This window comes from Fragaria vesca, linkage group LG5 (assembly GCF_000184155.1).
Source record: "Fragaria vesca subsp. vesca linkage group LG5, FraVesHawaii_1.0, whole genome shotgun sequence".
In the NCBI taxonomy this organism is placed as follows: domain Eukaryota; kingdom Viridiplantae; phylum Streptophyta; class Magnoliopsida; order Rosales; family Rosaceae; genus Fragaria; species Fragaria vesca.
In genome coordinates this window covers 11,679,755-11,702,439 of record NC_020495.1, presented here as the reverse complement: position 1 = coordinate 11,702,439, position 22,685 = coordinate 11,679,755, and the positions used below count along the sequence as shown (strand labels likewise).

Below are 22,685 nucleotides of genomic sequence, written 5' to 3'. Positions count from 1 at the left end.
TCGGCTTACATGTACATTCCTTTGTTTCCACTTTTTTTTATTTTTTTTATTTTTATGAAAAAATAGTTCATATCATCAGATCAATAGCCAAATATGTTTACAAAATAAATCGGATATACCGAAACTGAATAAGCAACAGTAAAACTAATACTGATTAAGGGTAGTTTAGTCATTTTAGCAATTTAACAGTCTCTTCTGACGGTCAACTGACGTAAAGGGTAAAACTGTCGAGATTTGAGAATACATGTATACCGGTTTAATTTAAAAACCGAGAGACAAAACTGTTTTTAGGAGTAAAGTATAGGGTGTCACAAATATTTTCCTCATTATTTTGTATATCACAATACTTCAACAACTAATTAATGTAAATATGAATTTTCTCATTTCCTTATTAATCACTCGAAAATCAACCAAAATATAACATGTATGTATTGCTTTAAAATTTTATTTTGTTGATACTAAATTGCAATATTATCATGAAGCTTGAGGTGTTGCTGCGGAACCAATGCCCAAACATGCATTCAAGCAAACCTTCTGTGTAGCATAGCAATAGTTTCTTATCTCCTTTCGTGTGCAACACCAACAATCTCTTCCCATAGCACAGGTTGTTTCCGCACAACCGACGTCTTTCAATTTTCCACCCTTAATCATATCTTCACTCAAAAATCTTCCATTATCCAGATCATTCTTCTTGCTGATGGAACTAATGCCATCATTGCCTGTTGATTAAAAAAAATTAGTGGACATTAATATAGAGTAAAATCACTGTTTAATAGAAATTTTAGGTGGCGTTCGAAAATATTTTCATACTTCTATTTTAATTTTTGAAAATGAAATGAAATTACGTTTGGTGAGACATTTTAATTTCTCAAAAACATGGGAAATGAAAAATGAAAATATTTTCAACTTTTACAAAGAAAAACTGCAAAACATCAACTTGGGTTTGTCCGGTAACGTTTTTTGAAAACGATTTTCAAAATTGATTTTTAAAAATAAAAATGAGAATGAGATTATTATTTTCTACTTTAAAAATGCAATCAATAATTTATTGTGAAACGTATTTTCAGATTTTTTAATCTATGAAAATGAAAAAAGTAAAAATGTCAAATTGATGCATACGTTTTTCATATGAAAAACACTTACTGAGACATATTCGAATTCTTTGTGTAGAAACTATCATTTTTGAGATTTAGACACAAAAATTCATCTCATTCACTTTCACAAGCACAAGGGTACTCACATTCAACCAAAGAAAAGAAGATTATGAGGACAATGCAGGAAAGTGCAAAGGAGGCTCCGAGAGAGCTAATTTTCGCCATTTGAAACAAAATTGCTGTGGTGATATGCCAATCAAAATCGTATATATTTATACTGATTTATTATGAAACGTTTCAATTGAAATGTTTACCATTTTAGATTTTCTTTTAATGCCTGATTAAAATGAAGGATTAGAAATTTAAGAAGGATGCACTGATTTGAGGCCATAATGAGGTCTAAAATTTGTGACATGTGTCATGCTATATAAGTGAATAAAAATATTTCTTTCTAATTCTACATTATATATCTTGCCAAATCGTTAATTATATTGTATTACCGATTCTATCATTTATTGTTTTTAGAGAATCAATGATATTGATGAACTTTATTAGGTAATGAAAATAAATGTTAATTATTGATAATAGCCATTAATTATGTATATTCACTACCAGGACAAGCACTTTAGCCGATGAAAAAGTTTCGTCGGCTAAGATTTCGTCGGAAAAAGGTCGTCGGCGATGACTTTAGCCGACGAAAAAAGAAGAGATCGTCGACTATAGTCCCACAGTTTAGCCGACGAAACAATAAGATATTCGTCGGCTAAAGTGTGTAATAAAAAATTAAAAAAACAACTATAGCCGACGAAATATAGACTGTTTCGTCGGCTAAACCTTATAGAAAAAATTAAAAAAATAACTATAGCCGATGAAACATGTCATAATTCGTCAGCTAAACCTTATAAAAAAATTAAAAAATACTATAGCCGACGAATATAGTATTTAAATATCGTCGGCTAAAGTTGCTGGTTTTTGAAAAAAAAAAACTGCATAAACTTTCGGCCACCTCCAATCACCACCAAAATTTGACAGAATCTCCCTCTCAACATTTCGAACAACTTTCTAGAAGAAGTCGAACCCCAATTCTAAGCCTAAACAGGTCAATTGAATCAAAATATAAAAATCCCCAATTTTAAACACTAAAAACTTCAAATTTTCGATTCTCCTCACATACACCGAATCGAGCTACCAAATTCTAGGGGAATGTAGTACTAATCAAACTCAACTTATCCATATATAGAACTCACCAAATGGTGACCTGAGGAAGGAGAAATTCGATCGACACCGAATCCTAACTGGCGGAGTTTTGGAGCTCGATTTTATCTCTCACGGCGACGCCACTCGATGCACCACCTGTCCAGCAATGAAGTAGAGATGACGGCGAAGCTTTTGGGACAAGTGTGGTGGTCTCCGGTTGCTTGACGGCGGAGCTAGGCCGAGAAGAAAATCCGGAACTTTTTCTGATTTTCTGACTTTTTACCATCCACCTCCGGAAAAACTCCTATATAAAGAATTTTACCCGACGAAATTTTTTATTTTCATCGGCTAAACTCTTTTGAAAATTTTGGTTGACCGCTAAAAAATTTTGGTTGAAATTTTTTTTACAATAGCCGACGAGATTTTGAATATTTTCATCGGCTGAATTCCTTTGAAAATTTTCCTCTAAATTTGGTTTTCCGCCAAAAAAATTTTGACCTTAGCCGACGACTTTTTTAATATTTCGTCGGCTAAAGTCTATAAATTCACCAAAACGCTCATATCTCCCTCTATATTACGTAGTTTGGTCAAATCTTCCAGACGAAAAACTTTCACGTAGATGAGACGCAACCGCATATATAAAAATTTTGAGACATTTATCTTCCGACGATAGGGCTCCCCATAGGGAATAATAACGGTAAATAAGATTGACCGCTACTATCGGCACCGAGACGTTATCCGATTTACGTGATTTTTGAACCATAGCCGTATTTCACCATTCTAAACACATCTTATTTCACGAGATTTTTGATAATTTTGCTTCCAATGTAGAGTTGATTCATAAAGTTGTATAACCTACTAAACAAGTTATATAACATTAGTAGACACGTTGTGATTCTGATGACTAAAATTCACAAACCAAAATTCGACCGTCAGATATGATCATTATGACGAAAGATGTCTATGGTAAAAAATTCAACTGGATCAGACAACGTTAAGGGCTCGATCGAAATGGTCAACCATAATCCATCGTCACTTATCACACGAAAACGCTCATATCTCCCTCTATATTACATATTTTGGTCAAACCTTCCACATAAAAAACTCTCACGTAGATGAGACGCAACTGCCCATATAAAAATTTTGAGACGTTTACCTTCCGACGATAGGGCTCCCCATAGGGAATAATAATGGTAAATAGGGTTGACCGCTACTATCGACATCGAGACGTTACCCAGTTTACGTGATTTTTGAACCATAGCCGTATTTCACCATTCTAAACACATCTTATTTCACAATATTTTTGATAATTTTGCTTCCTATGTAGAGTTGGTTCACAAAGAAGTTATATAACATTAGTAGACACGTTGTGATTCCGATGACTAAAATTCACAAACCAAAATTCAACCGTCATATATGATCATTATGATGAAAGATGTGTATGGTAAAAAATTCAACAAGATTCGACAACGTTAAGGGCTCGATCGAAACGGTCAAATCTAATCGAAAATAAGAAAACCGCATTTTGAAGCCCTAAACGGACTCGGATGGCAAAAAAGGCCCATATGCCATGGCATAGCGATGAGTTTGACTCGCAGGGCTGTTACGCTTCCGGAAAGGTATCACAATAGTCAATCGAACACCGAATGCCAAATCTGCAGCATAGTAAATACCGGGTTTCGACTGTTCTACATCAGAGACGTTACCCGATTTACGTAATTTTTGAACCATAACCGTATTTCACCCTTCTGAACACATCTTATTTCACGAGATTTTTGTTAATTTTGCTTCTATGTAGAGTTGGTTTACAAAGTTGTGTATTTGTTTAAAACCTACTAAACAAGTTATACAACATTTTATTGTTTTTCTTTTAGCTGACGAGAATTTTTTTCGTCTACTAAAATACTTTAGCCGACGAGTAAAAACTTTGACCGACGAAGGAAAACTTTGGCCGACGAAAAAAAAAATTTTGTCGGCTAAAGATTTCGTCGGCTACAGTTGACCATAGCTGACGAAAAAAAAATTCGTCGGCCTGGTTTTTTTTGTTTTCGTCGGCTAAAGCCTTTCTTCTGGTAGTGTATATATGTAAGGACTGTTTCTTGCATTTCTCAATGGGGAGAACATTGAATTAGTTTCTTCAAATATTAATTAGTTTTGCCAAATAAACTCTTAACACTAATTTGTCCAAACAATAATTATAATTCATCGAAAAAACACTTATATAATATAACTCGGATTATAGTTCCTCAAAATTATTTATAATTCGTCCAACAAATAATTCGTCTAATTTTTTTTAAATACAAGGGCTAGAACAGCAGCCCTCCCGCCATAACTATTAACGAAACCTTAGAATACAAAATGGGGTGGGGGGGGAGACATTGTGCCTAAACCCCATACTGTAAGAACATCCTAAACTAACATTAGACATGTCTACAAAATCTATGCATTTTAGCAAGCACCATTTAACTAAGAATGCATCATTGACTACTCCATTTGATTTACAATTTTGGCGACATACCTGAAAAATACTGTTCATACAGAGCCATAAGTTATATGCGTATCAACTTTCTGGCTATGATGTTTAGTAGAAATTACCTGTGACCTTAAGTTTCATCTTGCCACTAGGAGATTGCGTCTATTTGACAAAGCAAGGAAATCATTGTTTCATTAGAACAAACACAACACGCTGCGTGCATTTACCAGGACATAGCCCACCTCTTCCCACCATAAAGTGATAGGATTTTATTGCTTGCCTACAATTAGCTAATAACCATAGAAATAAGAAAATTATAAACTAATTAAAATGATTTGGGCCTAAAACATTGGCCCAAAAACCAAAAAGCCCAAGTTTTAAATGGATACGGAAAAGGAAATCATACCCACATCCGATTTGCAAAACATAGGTCGTCCCATCACCAGCAGCTTCTCTGCCGTCTTCCGCCTCACGTCAAACAAACATAGGACGTCTCTCCCTCCTGCCATTTTTTTCTGAATGCAAGCATGGAAATCTAGCACTTCCAGCCATCCAAACATCCAAATCAGATCCTATCAACCCAAGTTGGATCAATACTTTCCGATTGGATCAGAATGCTGCAAATATCGTCGTCGTCCCCAACCCTGTCCAACATGTCTACTCCGTTCACCTAAAAAAGGATCTAAGGTTCTTTCGGCCCTCGCACAATACCATCCACCTTCCTCTGAACTGCCGATGTACCTCCCTTAGGAAACCTGCGATCTCAGACAAGAAACTGACATCATCACCCTCTCCTCTTCTCCTGAGACTTGATTTATTCCCATCACACCAAACTGAGACAATACCCATCCAGCCGCATCCGCCACTCGTCGACGAGGCAAGAGTCCCGTGCCGACTCGGAGGGTCGCTAGACGAGCAAGAAGATGGGATTTAAGGCAAGGTTTAAGGTACAGGCGTGCGGCTCGTTCTATGAAGCTAGGGTTTTTTTTCTGAATGGAATTTTATAATATTAATTTCGTCTAAATTATTTACATAAAAATTATTATTCCCCTCCACGCGCTTCTAAACAACACATTCAACGAGGCCCCGATGTCTATCAGAATCTTCTTGGTGATGTAATGGTCAAGTTGCGCGGTGATTAGGAATGGGTCTTCGTGAGGCTGCTTGATCGCTTCTTCTTGCTCTTTGGTGAATGTATTTGACTTCCACTCGGTGGATATTGGTTGGTTGTTGCAACTCCCGAATGTGAATACTTCTCGGCCTTCCTGGATCCCCGTGCATTGCTTCATTGCCTTAGTTCTTCTATGATCGATATGGTCCCCTCCCCTATAGATTGTGTTGATTGTGTCGTAGTGGATTGCTCCTACGTGCCTTTGCTCGGATACATATTGCTACAACTTCCCTTCCCATATGAGGCCTTCAACCACCCTATTTAGCTCGACACAATTGTTTATGTGGTGGGTTGCCTCACTGTGGTATCTGTAGAATTTATCTATGTCCTCCATTGTTAGCTTGGATGGAGAGAACTTACGTGCGGGTGGGTCTGGGATTATGGACTTATTCTCGTTCCATACCATCTTATACGTAACAGTTAGCGTTGTGAATTGCTCCCTTATCGCCGGTGTTGCATTAATGTAACTGGTATCCTGGTAGGTACTTATTCTTTTGCTCTGTGGACTGCTATATTGTCTTGTTGGTTTCTTGTTTCCTCCTTCCTTATGCCGCTTATTGGGTGCGAATGTCTGCTGCTCCTGGTCCCCCTTCCACACTCTTACTTCTTGGGTGGTTTGTACTGTTGATGTACTTTGCCTTTTTCAAGCTTTCATTTTCCCGCCGATTTACTCTCGTAAGTATCATGGTCTGATTGTCATCTCCATGAGCTCGTCATATCCCTGTGGGTTCTCAATTTTTATGGTATACGAAGATTTTCCCGGTAGCAGGGATTGGATAAAGGCTTCTTGTGCCACTTTTTTGTCAAAATTCTTGACCTTTGTTGTGGCTCCCTACCTACTCTTTACAAAGGTTTTTAGTCCCTCATTGCCTTCTTGCCTCACCTTGAATAACTGAGTCATATTTTGTCCGTTCGTGTGTAGGATGAACCAATTGACAAACTTATCGGCTAAATGTTTGAAACAGTCCACTTGGCAACTTAGTGCTTCTTCGACCAACGTTTCTTGAAACATGTTGCAACATGTCGCGTCCGTGTAACACTTGACATTCGTGTGGGACTTGAAGCTATCGAGGAAAAGGTGGGGATCGTTATCCCTGCTATAGCTCAGCTTCAACGGCTTCGTCGTCACCCGCCTCTCGGTGTCATCTACTCTTGTTGTCAGACTTACCATGTTGTCCCTCATGGCTCTCTGCACCGCCTCCATGTCTGCTGCTCCCTCTTGTGCAATCCCGAGCGCATACAAAGGTTGCAGTGGCGGACCTTCATTCTGCATTCCTTCTGATAAGAGATTAACACCGACGTGCACCGTTCTCCTGGTTCTCGTAGCTGGTGTTACTGGCTTTACCGGATTCACAAGTGTCTCCTGGTTCCCGGTTCCCTGAGCTTGTTGGGCCGTGATCGCCTATCTATCGCCTGATTCTGGTCGATCCTCCGAGCCAACGTGTTCATGAGGGTGGCATTGTGCCTCTCCAGTCTTCTCTCTCTTGCCATGGCTTCCTCGTGATCCCTCGCCCTTTCCCTTTCTAGCCGGGCACTATCTGCCCTCATCCCTTCTATCATGTCTGCCACTTCTTCGGGATTGAGATCATTTACTGTCCCATCCGGAGTTCGCTCTAGTCGACCATCTCCAGTCTCGTTCTGCTGATCATTTGTGACCTTTGAGTTCCTTGCCGTTGTTTTCGGCGTTCGCTCAAATATTATTGCCTCTCTTAGCTCTTCCCGCTTTGACCCATCGACCTCCCTCTGCCTCGCTCGACTCAGCCATCGAGACACGCAGACTTTTAGTAAGACTTCCCACATATGACGCCAAATGTTTATGCAAGATCTTGTACAGTCTTTAGAAGTTTGACGCGTGCCTGCCTGGGATCCTTTCCTTCGATCGCCTGCAACTTGCGGTAAGAGAATATGACCGGGACTTACTGGTCTTTCCCTCTCCTATGGTAAAGTGTAATTAATAAGGCAATTAATGTTACCTGCTTCAATGACTGATGAGCTTTATTTATGGCCTCGCGTAGTCTTTCCTTCTTCTTGCCAATCAACATGTGACAAATGTCATTCTTTGTTGGTTTGTACAGACTTCCTCTTGCTACTCTTGTGGTCCCGACCCATATTGCTATTGGGTGTGGGTGTATTCTATTCAACTGTTGGTGGTTTCCTGACTAATCTATGGACCGGGAAGGTAGTTCTTTACTACCAACTACACATACCAAGTAACAACTATAGTAAATTAGTATCGTAACATATAGTAAATTAACATTATCGGATATATATGATCGCCTCATGGGTTTCATGGAACAAATGGAGTTTGTACAAGGCATCCGGCTCTTCATTCATTCAGGGTACCTCTTGCTATTTTGTTTCATTTGCTCAATTTCCAAACCGGTCCATGATTATATTTGGATAACCACGGCCTTCAATCAATCTCTCAAGTCTCAACCCGTGTATACTGGCTAAATAAAATCATTAGTATAGGTGGTATTTACACATAGTCTAAAGCTAGAATTTGTTGTTATAGTACTATAAACTGGTTTTGCAATACAGGGGCAGCAGACCAGGATTTGGTCTGCCTTTGCTTATTTTCACCACCATCAGGCCGTCAGACGTGCCAAATTTAAATTTGCTAGCTTAGTGGTATCACAATGATCCTAGTTCTTTATATGTAAAGCATCTGCGCCTTAATTTTTTTTTTTTTCCCAATATGTTACTTTTCCTTTCCATATATTAGCATGTTTTTAATCTTAAATTAATTGATGCCAACAACATTTAGTTTAACAACCCGTGTTTCTTCTCAACAGAAACCATATATCAAACAATAACCCTAGATTTCTTTATTTGCAAATGGCCTAAATGAAAAATGGTTTTGCATTAAACAATGATCACGTTAAACTAGAACATCGATCAATTACTTGTAGCTATATATCGTCATCTTCATCCAATCTGCTAGAACCTAAACTCACGAGCTGCGAGTAGTACTATATGCCACAAAAACATTATCCAATTAAACCAAACAAGTACTAATATTCATATTAACACTGATCATGATGTTATTGAGTTTGACAATGCGTCCACCTACAATGCCCTAGCATCCCGATTCACGCAAAAGAGAGAAAATCTCAAAGCGTGTCTCGTGGTAGATGCACTACTAGATTTAGCTGCCTTCTCTTTCTTCCCTGAAGCAGACAGACTATAATATCAATCATATAACCCATCGATCACTTAATTAAGTAATCTGCGTATTTTGAAGTTACAGAGAGAAAGGTTCCATGAATGTAGATGTCTGATTATTACATGAGAGAATCCATTGCTGGATGCTCTTTGTCTGTGTTCGAAAGGGTTTCCTAGGCTAGCTCCAAGCTGTACTTGTCTCTGCATAAACATAGTTTACCAGCTTCGTTTATTTAATTTGTTATCGTTAGGAATAAAAGAGCTGTACGTAAGCATAATGAATTTGTTTTTGACTAATAACGAAGCAGACAGTTTCGTCAATATGTTGGGAACAAACTTGGGTGTTCATATACATTTGAATAATGTCCCTTGAACTGGATGTGAAATATTTTGATGTATTCAAATTATCAGCATTACTTAATTTTCTCACGACTAGATCATGTTCTAGGCTAGGTTCGTTCGTAAAGTTATTAATTTGAGAACATATAACTTGAGTATTGAGGGTGGGAACATGAAAACATGATCCCAAGTAAGAATGTGTATGTTTCGGGTGATTTTGGAAGTTTTCATTTTTTCATTATGTGTGATTTTTTTTTAATATTTTTTTTTATAAATAAACTAATTATAAAGACCATATAAACTTCAGCATTTTATTCATGCACTTGCCTAGGTAAATTTGGAGGCAGGATGTAGAAGCCCTAATGCTTATCTTGTCATCCATATTTGATTAATTGCTTTCGTCCTAGCTTTTCAGTGTGAGATCATTTATCCATCGGATGTCTTTTCCTCTACATTTAGATAAGCATATAAATGACTACTGTGTATATATTGTGATTGATAAAACAACGATTTAAGTGAAGGAAGTATTCTACATTTGGTTGCTTGACTAATATTCCATTATGAGGGGGGATAAGTCTCCTTGGATGCCATCAGCTTCCAGCTAGCTTGGGATGATTAATGGAATAAGAATCAAGCATGCACACAGAGAGAGCATCCTGCAGCCCTTGTCTAGCGGCTCACCAGTCCACGTTTGTTCCCATACTTGCAAACATTTGGTCACCAAAACTATATATCCAGCTAATTTCAGCATGCATTTCGTTTTATATATATGTAAATGACATCCATGGTCACCCTAATTAAGGAAAGGTTTATCTAATTGATGAACCAAACTAACTCTCTAATTAATTGGTTGATCACCGCACGAGTGGAGAGGTGCTTCATTTGGAGATGTTCCTAAACTGTTAGTTTTAAGTAACAGTTTTTGTTCCTCCTTTCTCATTTGGAGTGAATTTATTTTATTTACATGATTTGGGTGCATCATCGCAGTTAAGGCCTCCCTTCGATCTTTTTGCATCAAGTATATATATGCTTATCCGATCTTTCTTTCTGGGTAGTTAACTCATTTCAGACTCTATAGCAATAATACATCGATCATAGTTCAGCTCTCTAATATTCTATTTTGAACTCCCCAGATCGAAAATAGGTACATATATTTCAGAATAGGGAGGCATGCATATGATCGAGTAGCTGGCCATTGGTTTGTCATCATTTACTCGAATTTTAATGAAATGTAGTAGATACTTGCCGATCAGGTCGATTCGATCTATGAATATCTAAGAATGTGAAGTGTCCGAACCCTAGTGTTATCCGCGCGTTCACTATTAAGATTGATCAAACCGTGCATTGATAGTAGTACTACTGATGAGTACTGAGCAGTGACCACAACAGGTATGGAACTTGGCATGGCCTATTCAGTATTTCATGTCTAACCCCGCATGCGGACCACAGGAGCATGTATGGGATCACCTCGATCTCCAAGTTCTGCGAATACGATCATGTACGTTATAATGCATTGTACTCTCTCTAAGTATATGCAGGTACGGGTAGGGACATTGAAGCATGGACCAAAATCTATAGTTCCTTCCACAATTAATTTGTTTTCTTTTCCACAACTTGTATCATTCACCTGCACGTTAAAAAAGAAAAAGAAAAAGGTGGAATGGAAAATTAAAATGACAGTGTAATATGCATAATAATCTTGAAATATATATACGATAGATTTTGTTCTTGATTGATACAAGCTCCAATGCAGTTTAACGCGTATTTTGGTGTTCTTCTTCTCGATCATCTTACGAAAATAGTACATGAAGTAACAAAGGGTTGCCGGATATAATTTATGTAGTTGAACTTGATGTTGAGTTGAGATGATTGTTTTCACACTTACTTAATTTTGATCTTGATTATGTACTTATATCCAGAACCACGTAGAGATAGTGAAACATGTATACGAGCTTAGAATAACACCATTTCAGTTCCATCCAGAGTCCAGAGATGATAAGTATGCTCAAATTAAGTACCTGCTCAAATTAAATGCCTAGTTGAAGTCGAGAAAACAAGCATGCTCGTGTATCATCAGTAGTTTTAGTTGAGCTCGATAGCCTTGAACGTATCAGTACATGTAGCCGCAAGGCATATATATAGGAAACATCTGTGTGCGAAAGCTCAGAACATTAACAAAGGTGAATCGAAAACGTAACGCCTAGTAAACTGGTTTAAGCACATGCTGCCCATAAACTCTCCAATCCATGCAGCTGATTCATTTGCAAAGCAAAGTGTGTTACTTCCTAATCTGAATATAGCACATATAATTATTTATATGAAAATTAATTAAGCTTAATACGAAAGGGAGATTCTTTCTTCATCGATCTCTTTATCTTTCTTCTATATTCTCGTGATCTCTGTAAATTTATCTGTGAGGTTGTTGCTAATGAAAGCTAACCAAAACAGGTCCCCACCGTCCAGTTCATTACATTGCATGGAGAAGTGCCTCGATCATATTTAAATTAGGGTTTAAATAACACTATAAAATATACCTAGCTAAAATCCATCTAATTCTCTTACAATATAGTGAATTATATGTATAATGTTGCAGTTTAATCTTATAAAAAGCAACAAATGGCCACATCTCAATTTGCTTAAGAATCCCAACACATTGCAGTGTGCATGCACCCATCACTGCTATATATACAAGCTCTCACTCCCTCCGATCTCTCACACCAGTCAAATTCCTAATCTCTCTCTCTCTCTCTCTCTCTCTCTCTGCTTTGAGAATCTTTCAAACTCCAACAAAGTTAATCTATATTTCATCTCTTTCCTTTAAAAACATGTCGAAATCAATGGGTTCCTCCCAATTTTCTAAACCAGTAGCTCGTCTTCTTGTTCTTGTTCTTGTTCAGTTTCTCTTCTTAAGTAATGTGTGTCTTGGAGCAAGAAAGCTAACGTCACTGTACCAACCTCCAACCATGGCTCTAACCTACCACGGTGGCGCTTTGCTCCAAGGAGACCTCCCAGTCTCTATACTCTGGTACGGGAACTTCTCGCCCGCCCAGAAATCCATCATTGCCGACTTTCTTCTCTCCCTTAATCACAAAGATCAAAAGACAGCTAAGCCCTCAGTCACTCAATGGTGGAACTCAGTCCAAACTTACATGAAAAAAGCCGGCCAAAAACCAACCAATGTTTCTCTTTCTACCCAACTCTCAGACCACAACTGCTCTCTGGGCAAAACCCTAAAAAAATCTCAGATCACCGAGTTGGCTCGCCGTGCCAACTTCGGCCGGGGATGGTTGACACTTGTACTGACAGCACCAGATGTAGCGGTGGAAGGGTTTTGCATGCGCAACTGCGGGTTTCACGACTCGAACCGGAAGTCCAACTCGGTGTTCATCTGGGTCGGAAACTCGGCGACTCAGTGCCCGGGTAAGTGCGCGTGGCCATTCCATCAGCCCATATACGGGCCACAAACCCCGCCGTTGGTTGCCCCCAATGCTGACGTGGGGGTCGATGGCATGGTGGTAAATATCGCCACTCTTTTGGCGGGAACAGTGACAAACCCGTTTGCAAACGGGTTTTACCTCGGTTCAACAGAGGCGCCACTAGAGGCGGCTTCCGCTTGTACCGGGGTTTACGGCAAGGGGGCGTACCCAGGTTATGCGGGAGAGCTGCTGGTGGATGCAAACAGTGGCGCGAGCTACAATGCGGTGGGCGTCAATGGGTGGAAGTACCTCTTGCCTGCTTTGTTTGATCCTTATACTTCTCAGTGTGAGACCATTGTGTGACAGTGTCACACACTGTAATCACTAGCTTTTTTATTTGCTTATGATGTTGATATAGTTGTACTGTATATATGGAGTACATGTATGAAAATAAGGATTTCGTATTTGCTTATGCACCAAGCAATGGTGCATATTGGGCCTTTAACCACTAATTAGCCCAATTACGATGAAAATATAGAATTTGAACAGAAAGGTGGCCAATCTGGTGTAATGGGCCAGAGGTTTTAGCATTAACAATATCCTTCACATCTGTCTACTATCCGCTTCTTATATTGATAGGAAAAATTAAGGACAAAATATTACTAGATGATGACTCCGTGATGGCACAAAATTATATTAATTTCACCGAAAATTTCTACTCCCCTAAAAGTCTAGAACTATTATAACCGAAAAAGTGGAATGGAATACAATTTGGGCATGTCCTGATTTCTTGGCAATAAGGAACCCAACTCACTTTTTCATTTAAAAAAGTAGTCCATTCGACCAATGTTTTTATGAGATATTGCAATTGTATTGTAATAAACGATGTAAGATATGGTACCTAATTCAATCAAGGGATGTGTCAGACTTCTATATACAGTACCCGAGCGGATTTCATGCAACAATGTACAATTGCGCCTTCAATGGCAAGTCACCTGCTTAGATATACGAAGAGAGAATAAAGACCGGAAACCTTCAATTTCTTCCTTTAGGGGGGTGTATTGTATATGAAATTAATGGAAGTTTTAAAGAAGTCTATGGAATTTGAAAGTCTAGGTGTATTCAATACAGACTTTTAAAAATCTATCAAAGTCTGGGTGTATTCAACTAGATTTTAAAAAATCATTATAAATTCCACCAAAGTTCAGAGGTATTCAATTAAGACTTTTTAAAATGAATAGAAGTATTCAAAATATCATTCATACTTATGGAATTAATAACTCATGGATAATTATGGATTTTGTAGTGTAAATTACACACACCAAACTCCAATATTTTTCCATCCACTAGAGCAAAGATTTGGAAAAGTTTACGATAGACTTTCTCTTTACATGTGAATAGGTTGATCCTACAATACATCATCTTTTTTTTCTTTTTATTTAATATTTTGTGCTATCAATGTTCTATTCTACCTATTCTTTTCAATGTTTTTTGAATGTTAATATTTTGTTGTATTTCAATTGTAATGCTTGGAACCCTCGATAACCTAAATGTTATATACTAACTCTTGATATTAGAACCACATGATCATATATTATTATATTAGCGTACATGAATTAAACTGTGAACATCTAATGTCCCACTTTAGAATATGTGTCTTTGGTTAACGTACAAGTATGCATGTTGTTAAGTTAATATAGTTTTTTTTTGTTACTTATGTTTATGTATTTCAATCAAATATTACAACAGTATGCATCGAAATTAGATAGATGAGCACTAAACTTATAATCGGTGTCATTATGTGTTTGTCATTGCATCTTTATTTTTTTTCCTTTTTATGTAACTCTGTAAGTATTAAGAAATCTACATAAGTCATTCATATGAAATCTGTAGATTTCAGAAATCAGTTAAAGTCTGTGATTAAAAATCGATGGTTTTAAGAAATCAGTGAAAGTCTATGAACTTTTCAAAGAGTCTATAGACTTTTCAAAAAGTCAATTGATTAAAATAAGTCTGTATGAATCCAAATACAATACACCCCCCTTACTCTATTCATTTTTTATCTAATCAGATTAAGCATTCATAACTTCTTCGATTTCGAATCCTCATATCTTGTGTTTAAAACACTTACTTGGACTAGTTTTTTTATTTCAATTTTGTTGACATCCGTATATATACATGATACTGTTACGTGAAAAGCTGTGATGATTGGATCAAATAAAATACTGAGATTGTATATTATATATTCGGTTCACTTGTAATTTCACTTGTAATTTGATGCTTATTACAAGAACTTTCGTGATATACCTTCCGGCCTCCTTTTGACCAATGTTGAGAGGTTTCTTTCTTTATCCAAACCCACCAAGATCAGGGAGCACACCCCCATCCAAAATAGGCAAAGTACCAATATGCTCACATGTAAAACTTAATTAATTGATAAGCCATCGCCTTTATGTCTCTATGCTATTGACGCGTTAGTAGGGCATCTCCAACAATGCCCCTAAAACTTATACCCATAGTCAAAACTCAAAAGATTTTGTCTCCAACCATTGAAACCCATACCCATATATGGTTCCTACTAACCAATTGACGCATTTTGGGTCGGAAGCTAAGGAGGAAACCCATAACTGAAAGGCGGGACCCTGACGCTGTGCAAGCACGTGAAGCAGCTGGAAAGACGAGTGGATCCCCCACTTGCAATTGCAGTATTGTTGTGGGCTTCAACAATAACAAAATGACGGCTCAGATTGTGAGTTTTTGGAAACCAAAGGCTTAGATTAATTCATACTTAAATAGAAAAATTGATGTATAATTATTAAACTTTTAATCTGACGGCCCTAAATATTTGATGGATTAAATTAAATAGTTAATATTATATGAGTATGAGTATGGGTTTTAATGGTTGGAGATGAAATATGAGTATAAATAGTAATAGGTATGGGTGACTCAAAATATAGGTATAGGTATGAGTATAGAAAGGATTGTTGGAGATGCCCTTATAATAATTGAGATAGTACCATTGTAATCTTGAGCTCTTAAAGTATGCATTACATACATATAATGCAATATTTAGCTCCTTAATTATTCTTTATAAGCTAATTTCGTATTCAAAAGAGACACGACAAGCTAGCTAGTTGCAAACACAATAGGTGGACGACTACTGGATGCCAAACAAGTCCAAGCACAGTACAAAACAACAATTCTAACCGTGTCAAATCTCACTTGGAATAAAATTTGAAAATAACACATTGATATTCATAGATTATTACAAAAGAAGAAACTGATAATGTCCAAATGCAACTCAAAGAAAATAACAGAACAAACAATGCTGTCCTTTTCAAATCTTCACTAATTTATTTTCTGGGAGCTAGAAGCACTTGGTTGACCATCTTGTCCAAGTTCACAAACGACGAACCCTTAGGACCAGTGGCTGCCTCCATTGCCAACCTCTTCCATTCCAGAGCTTTCTTCTTCATCTCTTTCCCTTCCTCTCCCTCCATCAACTTCCTCACAAGTCCTTCTACGTAATCTCTCTTAGGATCGCCCTCAATCTCCATCCCTATCCCCCATTCTTTGCAACAGAACCTGCAGTTGGTTTGTTGCTCGGCGAAGAAAGGCCAGCAGATCATCGGCACTCCGCCGCAGATACTCTCGAGAGTTGAGTTCCACCCGCTGTGAGTAAGGAATCCTCCGACGGCCGGGTGTCTCAGGACTTCTTCCTGAGGGCACCAAGTAGCCAGCATACTTCTTTCTCTCGTCTCTTCTACAAACTCTGCCGGCACCACAGCCGATGATCCCCCAACTAGGTCAGGCCTGATCACCCAGAGAAACGTCTTCTTGCTGTTTGCGAGCCCCCAAGCGAACTCGATCAGCTGAGTTTCGGTCATCACTGTGATGCTTCCGAAGTTGACGTACACTACAGAGTCGGGGTCTTTGGAGTCTAGCCATTCCAGACACTCTGACTCTTCCTTCCATAGATTCGACTTCAAGGTCTGCAACTCACTGCCGGGTGGGATTTGGTTGAGTTGTAGGCTAAGGGGTCCGATGGAGTAGACTGCTGGGGGTAGGAGAGCTGCAAATGCTTCGAGGACATCGTGTTCTAAGTCGTCGAATGTGTTTAAGATGATGGCGGAGGCTTTCTTAGCTGCTCGTTCGGTTTCATGGAGAACGAAATCGACCATCAGGGCGTTTGTGTCTGTGGTTCTGATGAAGGTTGGGATATCTTTCAAACGGATACCTTTCATGCCTGGTATCCAGTCAATCACGGTGTCCAAGTACCCGTTTGTTAAGTAACTTGCATCTGCAAATCAAGGCAATTCATACAAAATGTTTAGTGCGCCATTTTTCGTATACATAATCGTATTGATTTGTACTAAACCAAATGCACAACACAGTAACGAAACATAAAATTGAAGTCAGCTCATGAAACATACAAGTGATACAACCCCTAATTATGTGTAATATACATAGCAATTACATATGCGTAACCTAGCCTGCTGATCATTAGAGATTCATCAGGCATATATTCCAAATAATCCATTCAAAACTTTGAAGTCATTTATGGAAGAGCAAGCGAGTTGGTTCTGTTAGTTTGGAAATTCTGACAGTATAAATGAGTTTGGTTCAAGTTATTGACAAGTCATAAATAAATCTTTCAACAACTCTGATTAAGATATGAAATCCGACACACCTAAGGGATAACATCGAGTATCATAAATAATCGACCACCACTTCCATCAATTCCATCTAAAAATCAAAATTCAGAAAGAGAGGCAAGTGCAATTTGGAACTATAGATATCGCGATCCCTATGTTCCTTCCCTCAATGAAGTTTTCATATAGATAAGAAGTTATTAATACTGATCGGTGAGTTCAATTATTAAAAACCAAAAATGTTTATCATTGTTAGATTTAAGTTTCAAACTTAGAAAATCCTAAAACTGAGTATGAAGTGTCGTAAATATTTAGTTCGGCCGAGTGAAACCCTTGATTGAAAAATAATCCATACCTTTAAGAGGAGTGTAACCCTTTTCAATAAGATGCTTATAATGAACGTAAGCCATGAATCCACAAGCACTAGTAGTCCAGAAAAGCACTTCCGGCACCCCAAGTTCCTCGGCCGCGTCAAGAGTAAAGCTCATGACACCATCGGAAACCACGCAGCTCACCGGCGGCGAGTTCTCCTCAGAGTTCACCTCCTCAAGAAGCTTCCTGAAGTGCGGGAGGCAGTACTTCCTTGTGGACTCGCAAAGTGACGGTATGTCCTGCGTGGCATTCGTGTCGGTAGGAGGCAGCCCGTCGGGGATGGTCTTGAACTGAAAAGAAGGGAGGCCGTCGAGGGCGTTGGGTCCTCGGGAGTTGAGGAGGCGCCGGTGGTTGTACTCGCTGTTGACGAAGGTGACGTGGAAGCCCTTGTGGTGGAGGAGCTTGGCTAACTTGAGCATAGGGTTTATGTGCCCCTGAGCTGGGTAAGGGATGCATACAGCATGCGGCTTATTAGTCTCTACCATCAAAGCATTGGAACCCATGTTTTTTTCTTCTCTGGTTGCTCTGAAACTGGGGTGAACAGAGAAGTGATGGTATTGGCTTTTATAGAGGTGGAAGAGTGAAGGAAGGGTAAATCAACTCGATCTTGTCTATGATGGGGTTAATTGCAAGTCAAAAATATCGGACAGAATCAACGATTCACAGCAGAAAGCTAGTCAAATGTCAACTTGGGCTAGGAGGTTGACATATATGTTGTGCATTTTCATTGCCATTCGACCGATCTCTTTCTCACTTATTATTTGTGACTTAATCTGCATGTCATTGGGATCAAAGCAATGCTTAGCATATATAGCTGCGAAATATCAAGTCGGCTAGAGAGAATGGAGAGGGGGGAGGCCACGAAGTTCAAGACGATCGATGTCTCTTATTTTTAGGTTGATATGCTCGGATTACTAATTTGCTCTGGACCATTTGAAATGCTATTCATTACAGCTCGTCCCTTTCATATTCTGAAGGGTGCAACACTGCAACTCCATCGATAAATAATAGTCTGAAGGGTGCATGTGTCATTCTTTAATTGTTTTACTTGGTATACGTCAGTTCCCTAGAGGCAATAGATTAGAATGTGATTGCAGATTTGCCTGATCTTCTTCAAATCATCTCATATATATAGATAAGGAAAATATCTTGACAAAAAATAAAAAATAAGGAAAATATACATATATTATTATATGTTATCTGTTTTCATTTTTGTTCTTTTCTTTTTACGTCAAGATGTTTTTTTTCCTTATATTTTTGAAATGTGTCAACTCAAATGCAAACCAGTAGGTATTATTATCTATCGACAACACATGATGCATGTTTGATTTGATCACATCAATTATTTCAAGAGATAATGATTCATTATGAGTACGTATGGAGTGTGATACACGATCTTCCTAATTCATGCTCGTTAAGTTGAGTTTAAAATGAGATGACATACTATTTCGTTCTTACCATATCATGAGTTTAAACTTCAATATACTGTCCTGAAGTTGATCACTCTTGGATCCGATCCATAGTGTTTCAACGATTGTTAGTTGACCTTGCCTATGCTTGCGGTTGAAATTAATGTTAGGATTGTTGGAATGTTGGATGAGCGTTGTAGCCCCTTACTACTTGCATATATAGCTGCATCAATGAGATCGATGAAATAAAGTTTCCCCTTGCCTGACCATCCCCCGGCTCCCCGCCCCTACCAAAGTTTGGATGTAGACATAACTCGACGTGATGTGTCACCACTTGTGTATACATGGTTTTAATGGATCCTTTATATGTACATAAGCAAAAGTAGCCTTTGATGCTAAATTCGAACAATGTCTTGTAATTCGGTACTTTTTTTTGTTTTTGTTTTTTCTCGCTTTTTGGAAACCATGATAAGTACTCATATAATTTTGACGTACATATAAACTTAATATGTAGTCGCCGGTTCATCTATCTATTTCATAATTAATAATTAACAGAAAATGACAAAAATGAAAAAACAAGACTTGTATTTGTTTAGAAGGATCTGATCGATTAACAATTATGGTCCCAAATATCAATATCAGAGGGGCGGATTTCTATGCATGTTTTGTATGATTGCCGGATTAAGTACGTATCAAGGTTTACTAATTTGTTAAGAGAACAGTCCAGCTACTAGCAGAGAAGGAGCCTGGATTTCAAATTGATTTAAAGAAGAGTTAACCGGCTGTTTTTGATCGAGTATTGAACAAGATCGATTATTAACTGCGATTATGTGGAATAAACTAGTTGGTGTCTTATTTCAACTACTTCACATAAAGTTGGTTGATGTCATTATATTACAGAAAACAAATTAAAAGGGATCCAGTTGAGATTTACATGGTCGCAATTTTATGAGTTGGTGGACTACATATTAATTCATCTTGAAACTAGAGGCTGGATGCAAAAAATATCTGTCCTAGCGATGAAAGCTGGAACATAATTTGATATTACCAAAACGTAATCTAATTATTGAGATACATATAGGTATAATTTATCCAGTATATCTCATCACTGATGGACATGCTTAACCATGGAAGATTCACTTGCCAAATTAGTTCTGATTAGCTAGCTAGCTAATCACCAAATCATATGCAACGACCAAATCACATTTGTTTCCAACTTGAAACATTTAATTAGTTCAATCAATGGTGTTCATGTAATTAGCTCTTTTATCCCCATTGAAGAAACTCGATCTAGTTTGCCTCATTTTTTTCTTCTTCTTTTATCTTGCTTGTCATTTTCGGAAAGTATCAAACAACCAACTGGCCCGTAACAATGATGCGTCATGGCAACTTCTGTCTGGGAAATCAGGTACAGATCTCCCATGCCATATGATTGCTTTAGGTACAAAAGCCTCTATCAAAACTACGTATCAATAATAAGTTTTTTTTTCTTGCTGCCATATGTATCAATAAGTTATTTCGGCAGACACGCATGCACGTTTGAATTGTATTATCTAGCGTGATTTGTCTCATATTCCACATTGTTACGTATACGTAGCATCAGTTTACGAGCTTACCTATACAGGTCGAAACAAATCAGTTTGCCATCAACATTGTACTGACGGCTTTCCAATCGGAGATAATCGACGAACCCTAGTTGGCTTCTTCATCCTCCCGTAATCGAGGCAATAAGTGGAGCAACTGGCAGATAGCGATTCGTCACGACAGCTCTGGTTTATTATATTAGGGTTGAGATTTCGTCGCCTCTCTTAAATTTGTCTGGAAATATACAGAGATACGTATGGGATGAGTCACAGAGCCAATGCCATGCGTGCAGAATGCATATAAATAAATAATATATCTACATAGCTGGAGATCTTTCTCACATGTCCATGCAAGACGACGATCAAGTTAATTTCTTCGGCCTCCAAACAAGTCATGTACACATATGCCTCTGTGGAACTCCACTACTCCCCTCCACATAAATCGTTGAATAAAATTCTTTAAGTATAATATGTGGAGTCTGCATGCAGTTAGCCATAGAATTTCTTTTGTTAATATTTTTTTTTAATAAAAGATAGATAATTTCATTACTTATTTATGATCAAAAGACACGTATATCAATTAACGTCTTGTGTCAAAATCATACTCAACTCAAACTAACAGACTAATTGGGAGGTACCTAACTCCAATTACAAACATACGAGCTCAAAAGAGTATGATCAATAGAAACTACAATCTAGCATACATAACTCTCTATAAAGTAAACCTAGTCACATAGAGACCGCAATTGGTGTACAACTAGAAATATTAAGAATTAAGTAGCTAAATCCTAACTCTTATTGCTAAGCAAGGTAGAAAGACTAGGGAACTAAATTGGGCGAAGGGCAGAAAGATAAAGCCCAGTTAGGACCTTAGTCCATCTAGAAGCCAAGCAGACTCAGGAAAGACCTAGCCTGGCCGAACATAAAGGATCTGTGCCATCAGCGCCATCAGCGCCATCGTCAACCACTCGACGTCGAAACCGCAGCCAGACGCCATAGCCACCACCATCACCTCGAAACCACCCAACCTTGTCTAGCCGCGTCGCCACCACCACCAAATACGACCACCCAAACTTTGGCACCCTAGCAATCCACGCAGATCACCAGAATCAAACCTCCACCACATCAATCAGACCAAATCACCATGACCGCGCCACTAACACAAGACCAATAAGATTCAGGCAATAAAATCGTTGCTACAACCCTGGAAAACCAACGGCGACACCCAAACCCCGCACACCAACAGCTTGGAGCCTCTGTCGTATCTCGAGCCAAATCTCAACCCAAGACTACCTACTCCAGTTATACCTACGGCGACGAGAAAACCTGTTGAACGGAGAAGGATTTGTGACCATCCTAGCGACGAATTATGCTTCTTAGGCTACAAAATCCTTTCGTCGCCTAGGTACCTTACTTTTTTCCAGTAGTGATTGTCAAATGAGGGTTTACAGAGGGATTAGAGCAGCTTTGTACACAACAGCTCTCAAAGGGGTACTACAGCTGTTAATAAATAACAACCCTCTTACATCCCTTAAAATATCACTGACACCTTTCATCCCTTAAAATCTAAAAAGAAATAAAAATGGTAAATTGGTAATCCAATATTATGATTTAGCAAAATATACTATATGGAATGGAATTGAAATAAATACTTTTACATATCTACATGGCATGACACATAGGCAGGGACGGATCTTTCTTATGGGTTATCTGGGTTGTAGCCCAAAGAACAATTTTCATCGAATCAACCTTTTACATACGTAAAAACCATATTTTATACTAATTTTCAGTAATTAGCCCAACCTCTCTCTCTC

At 38.3% G+C, this 22,685-nt stretch overlaps 3 protein-coding genes and 1 non-coding gene across 6 annotated transcripts; 1 reads left to right on the top strand and 3 right to left on the bottom strand.

The window, feature by feature from the left end:
• Window positions 1-361: 361 nt before the first annotated feature.
• LOC101296383 lies at window positions 362-1,322 on the bottom strand. The gene is made up of 2 exons (XM_004299602.1): window positions 1,241-1,322; window positions 362-719 (listed from the first exon to the last, which is right to left on the bottom strand). Exons 1-2 carry the CDS (start codon window positions 1,317-1,319, stop codon window positions 475-477), a joined length of 324 nt encoding a protein of 107 aa, XP_004299650.1. The 5' UTR covers window positions 1,320-1,322; the 3' UTR covers window positions 362-474.
• A 3,227-nt stretch (window positions 1,323-4,549) lies between these two features.
• On the bottom strand, window positions 4,550-5,774 carry LOC101296004. 3 transcript variants are annotated; one of them, XR_184666.1, is made up of 2 exons: window positions 5,171-5,193; window positions 4,550-5,054 (listed from the first exon to the last, which is right to left on the bottom strand). It is a non-coding gene; the product is annotated as an uncharacterized LOC101296004 (transcript). The 3 variants fall into 3 exon arrangements; XR_184667.1 differs by having other exon boundaries at window positions 4,989-5,044; window positions 5,175-5,774; XR_184668.1 differs by having other exon boundaries at window positions 5,026-5,044; window positions 5,171-5,774.
• A 6,462-nt stretch (window positions 5,775-12,236) lies between these two features.
• On the top strand, window positions 12,237-13,218 carry LOC101295714. The gene has a single exon (XM_004299601.1). The coding sequence runs from the start codon at window positions 12,265-12,267 to the stop codon at window positions 13,216-13,218; it is 954 nt and encodes a 317-aa protein (XP_004299649.1). The 5' UTR covers window positions 12,237-12,264.
• A 2,844-nt stretch (window positions 13,219-16,062) lies between these two features.
• Window positions 16,063-18,557, bottom strand: LOC101295419 (UDP-glycosyltransferase 85A1-like). The gene is made up of 2 exons (XM_004299600.1): window positions 17,863-18,557; window positions 16,063-17,155 (listed from the first exon to the last, which is right to left on the bottom strand). The coding sequence occupies exons 1-2, from the start codon at window positions 18,380-18,382 to the stop codon at window positions 16,209-16,211; spliced, it is 1,467 nt and encodes a 488-aa protein (XP_004299648.1). The 5' UTR covers window positions 18,383-18,557; the 3' UTR covers window positions 16,063-16,208.
• Window positions 18,558-22,685: the final 4,128 nt, after the last annotated feature.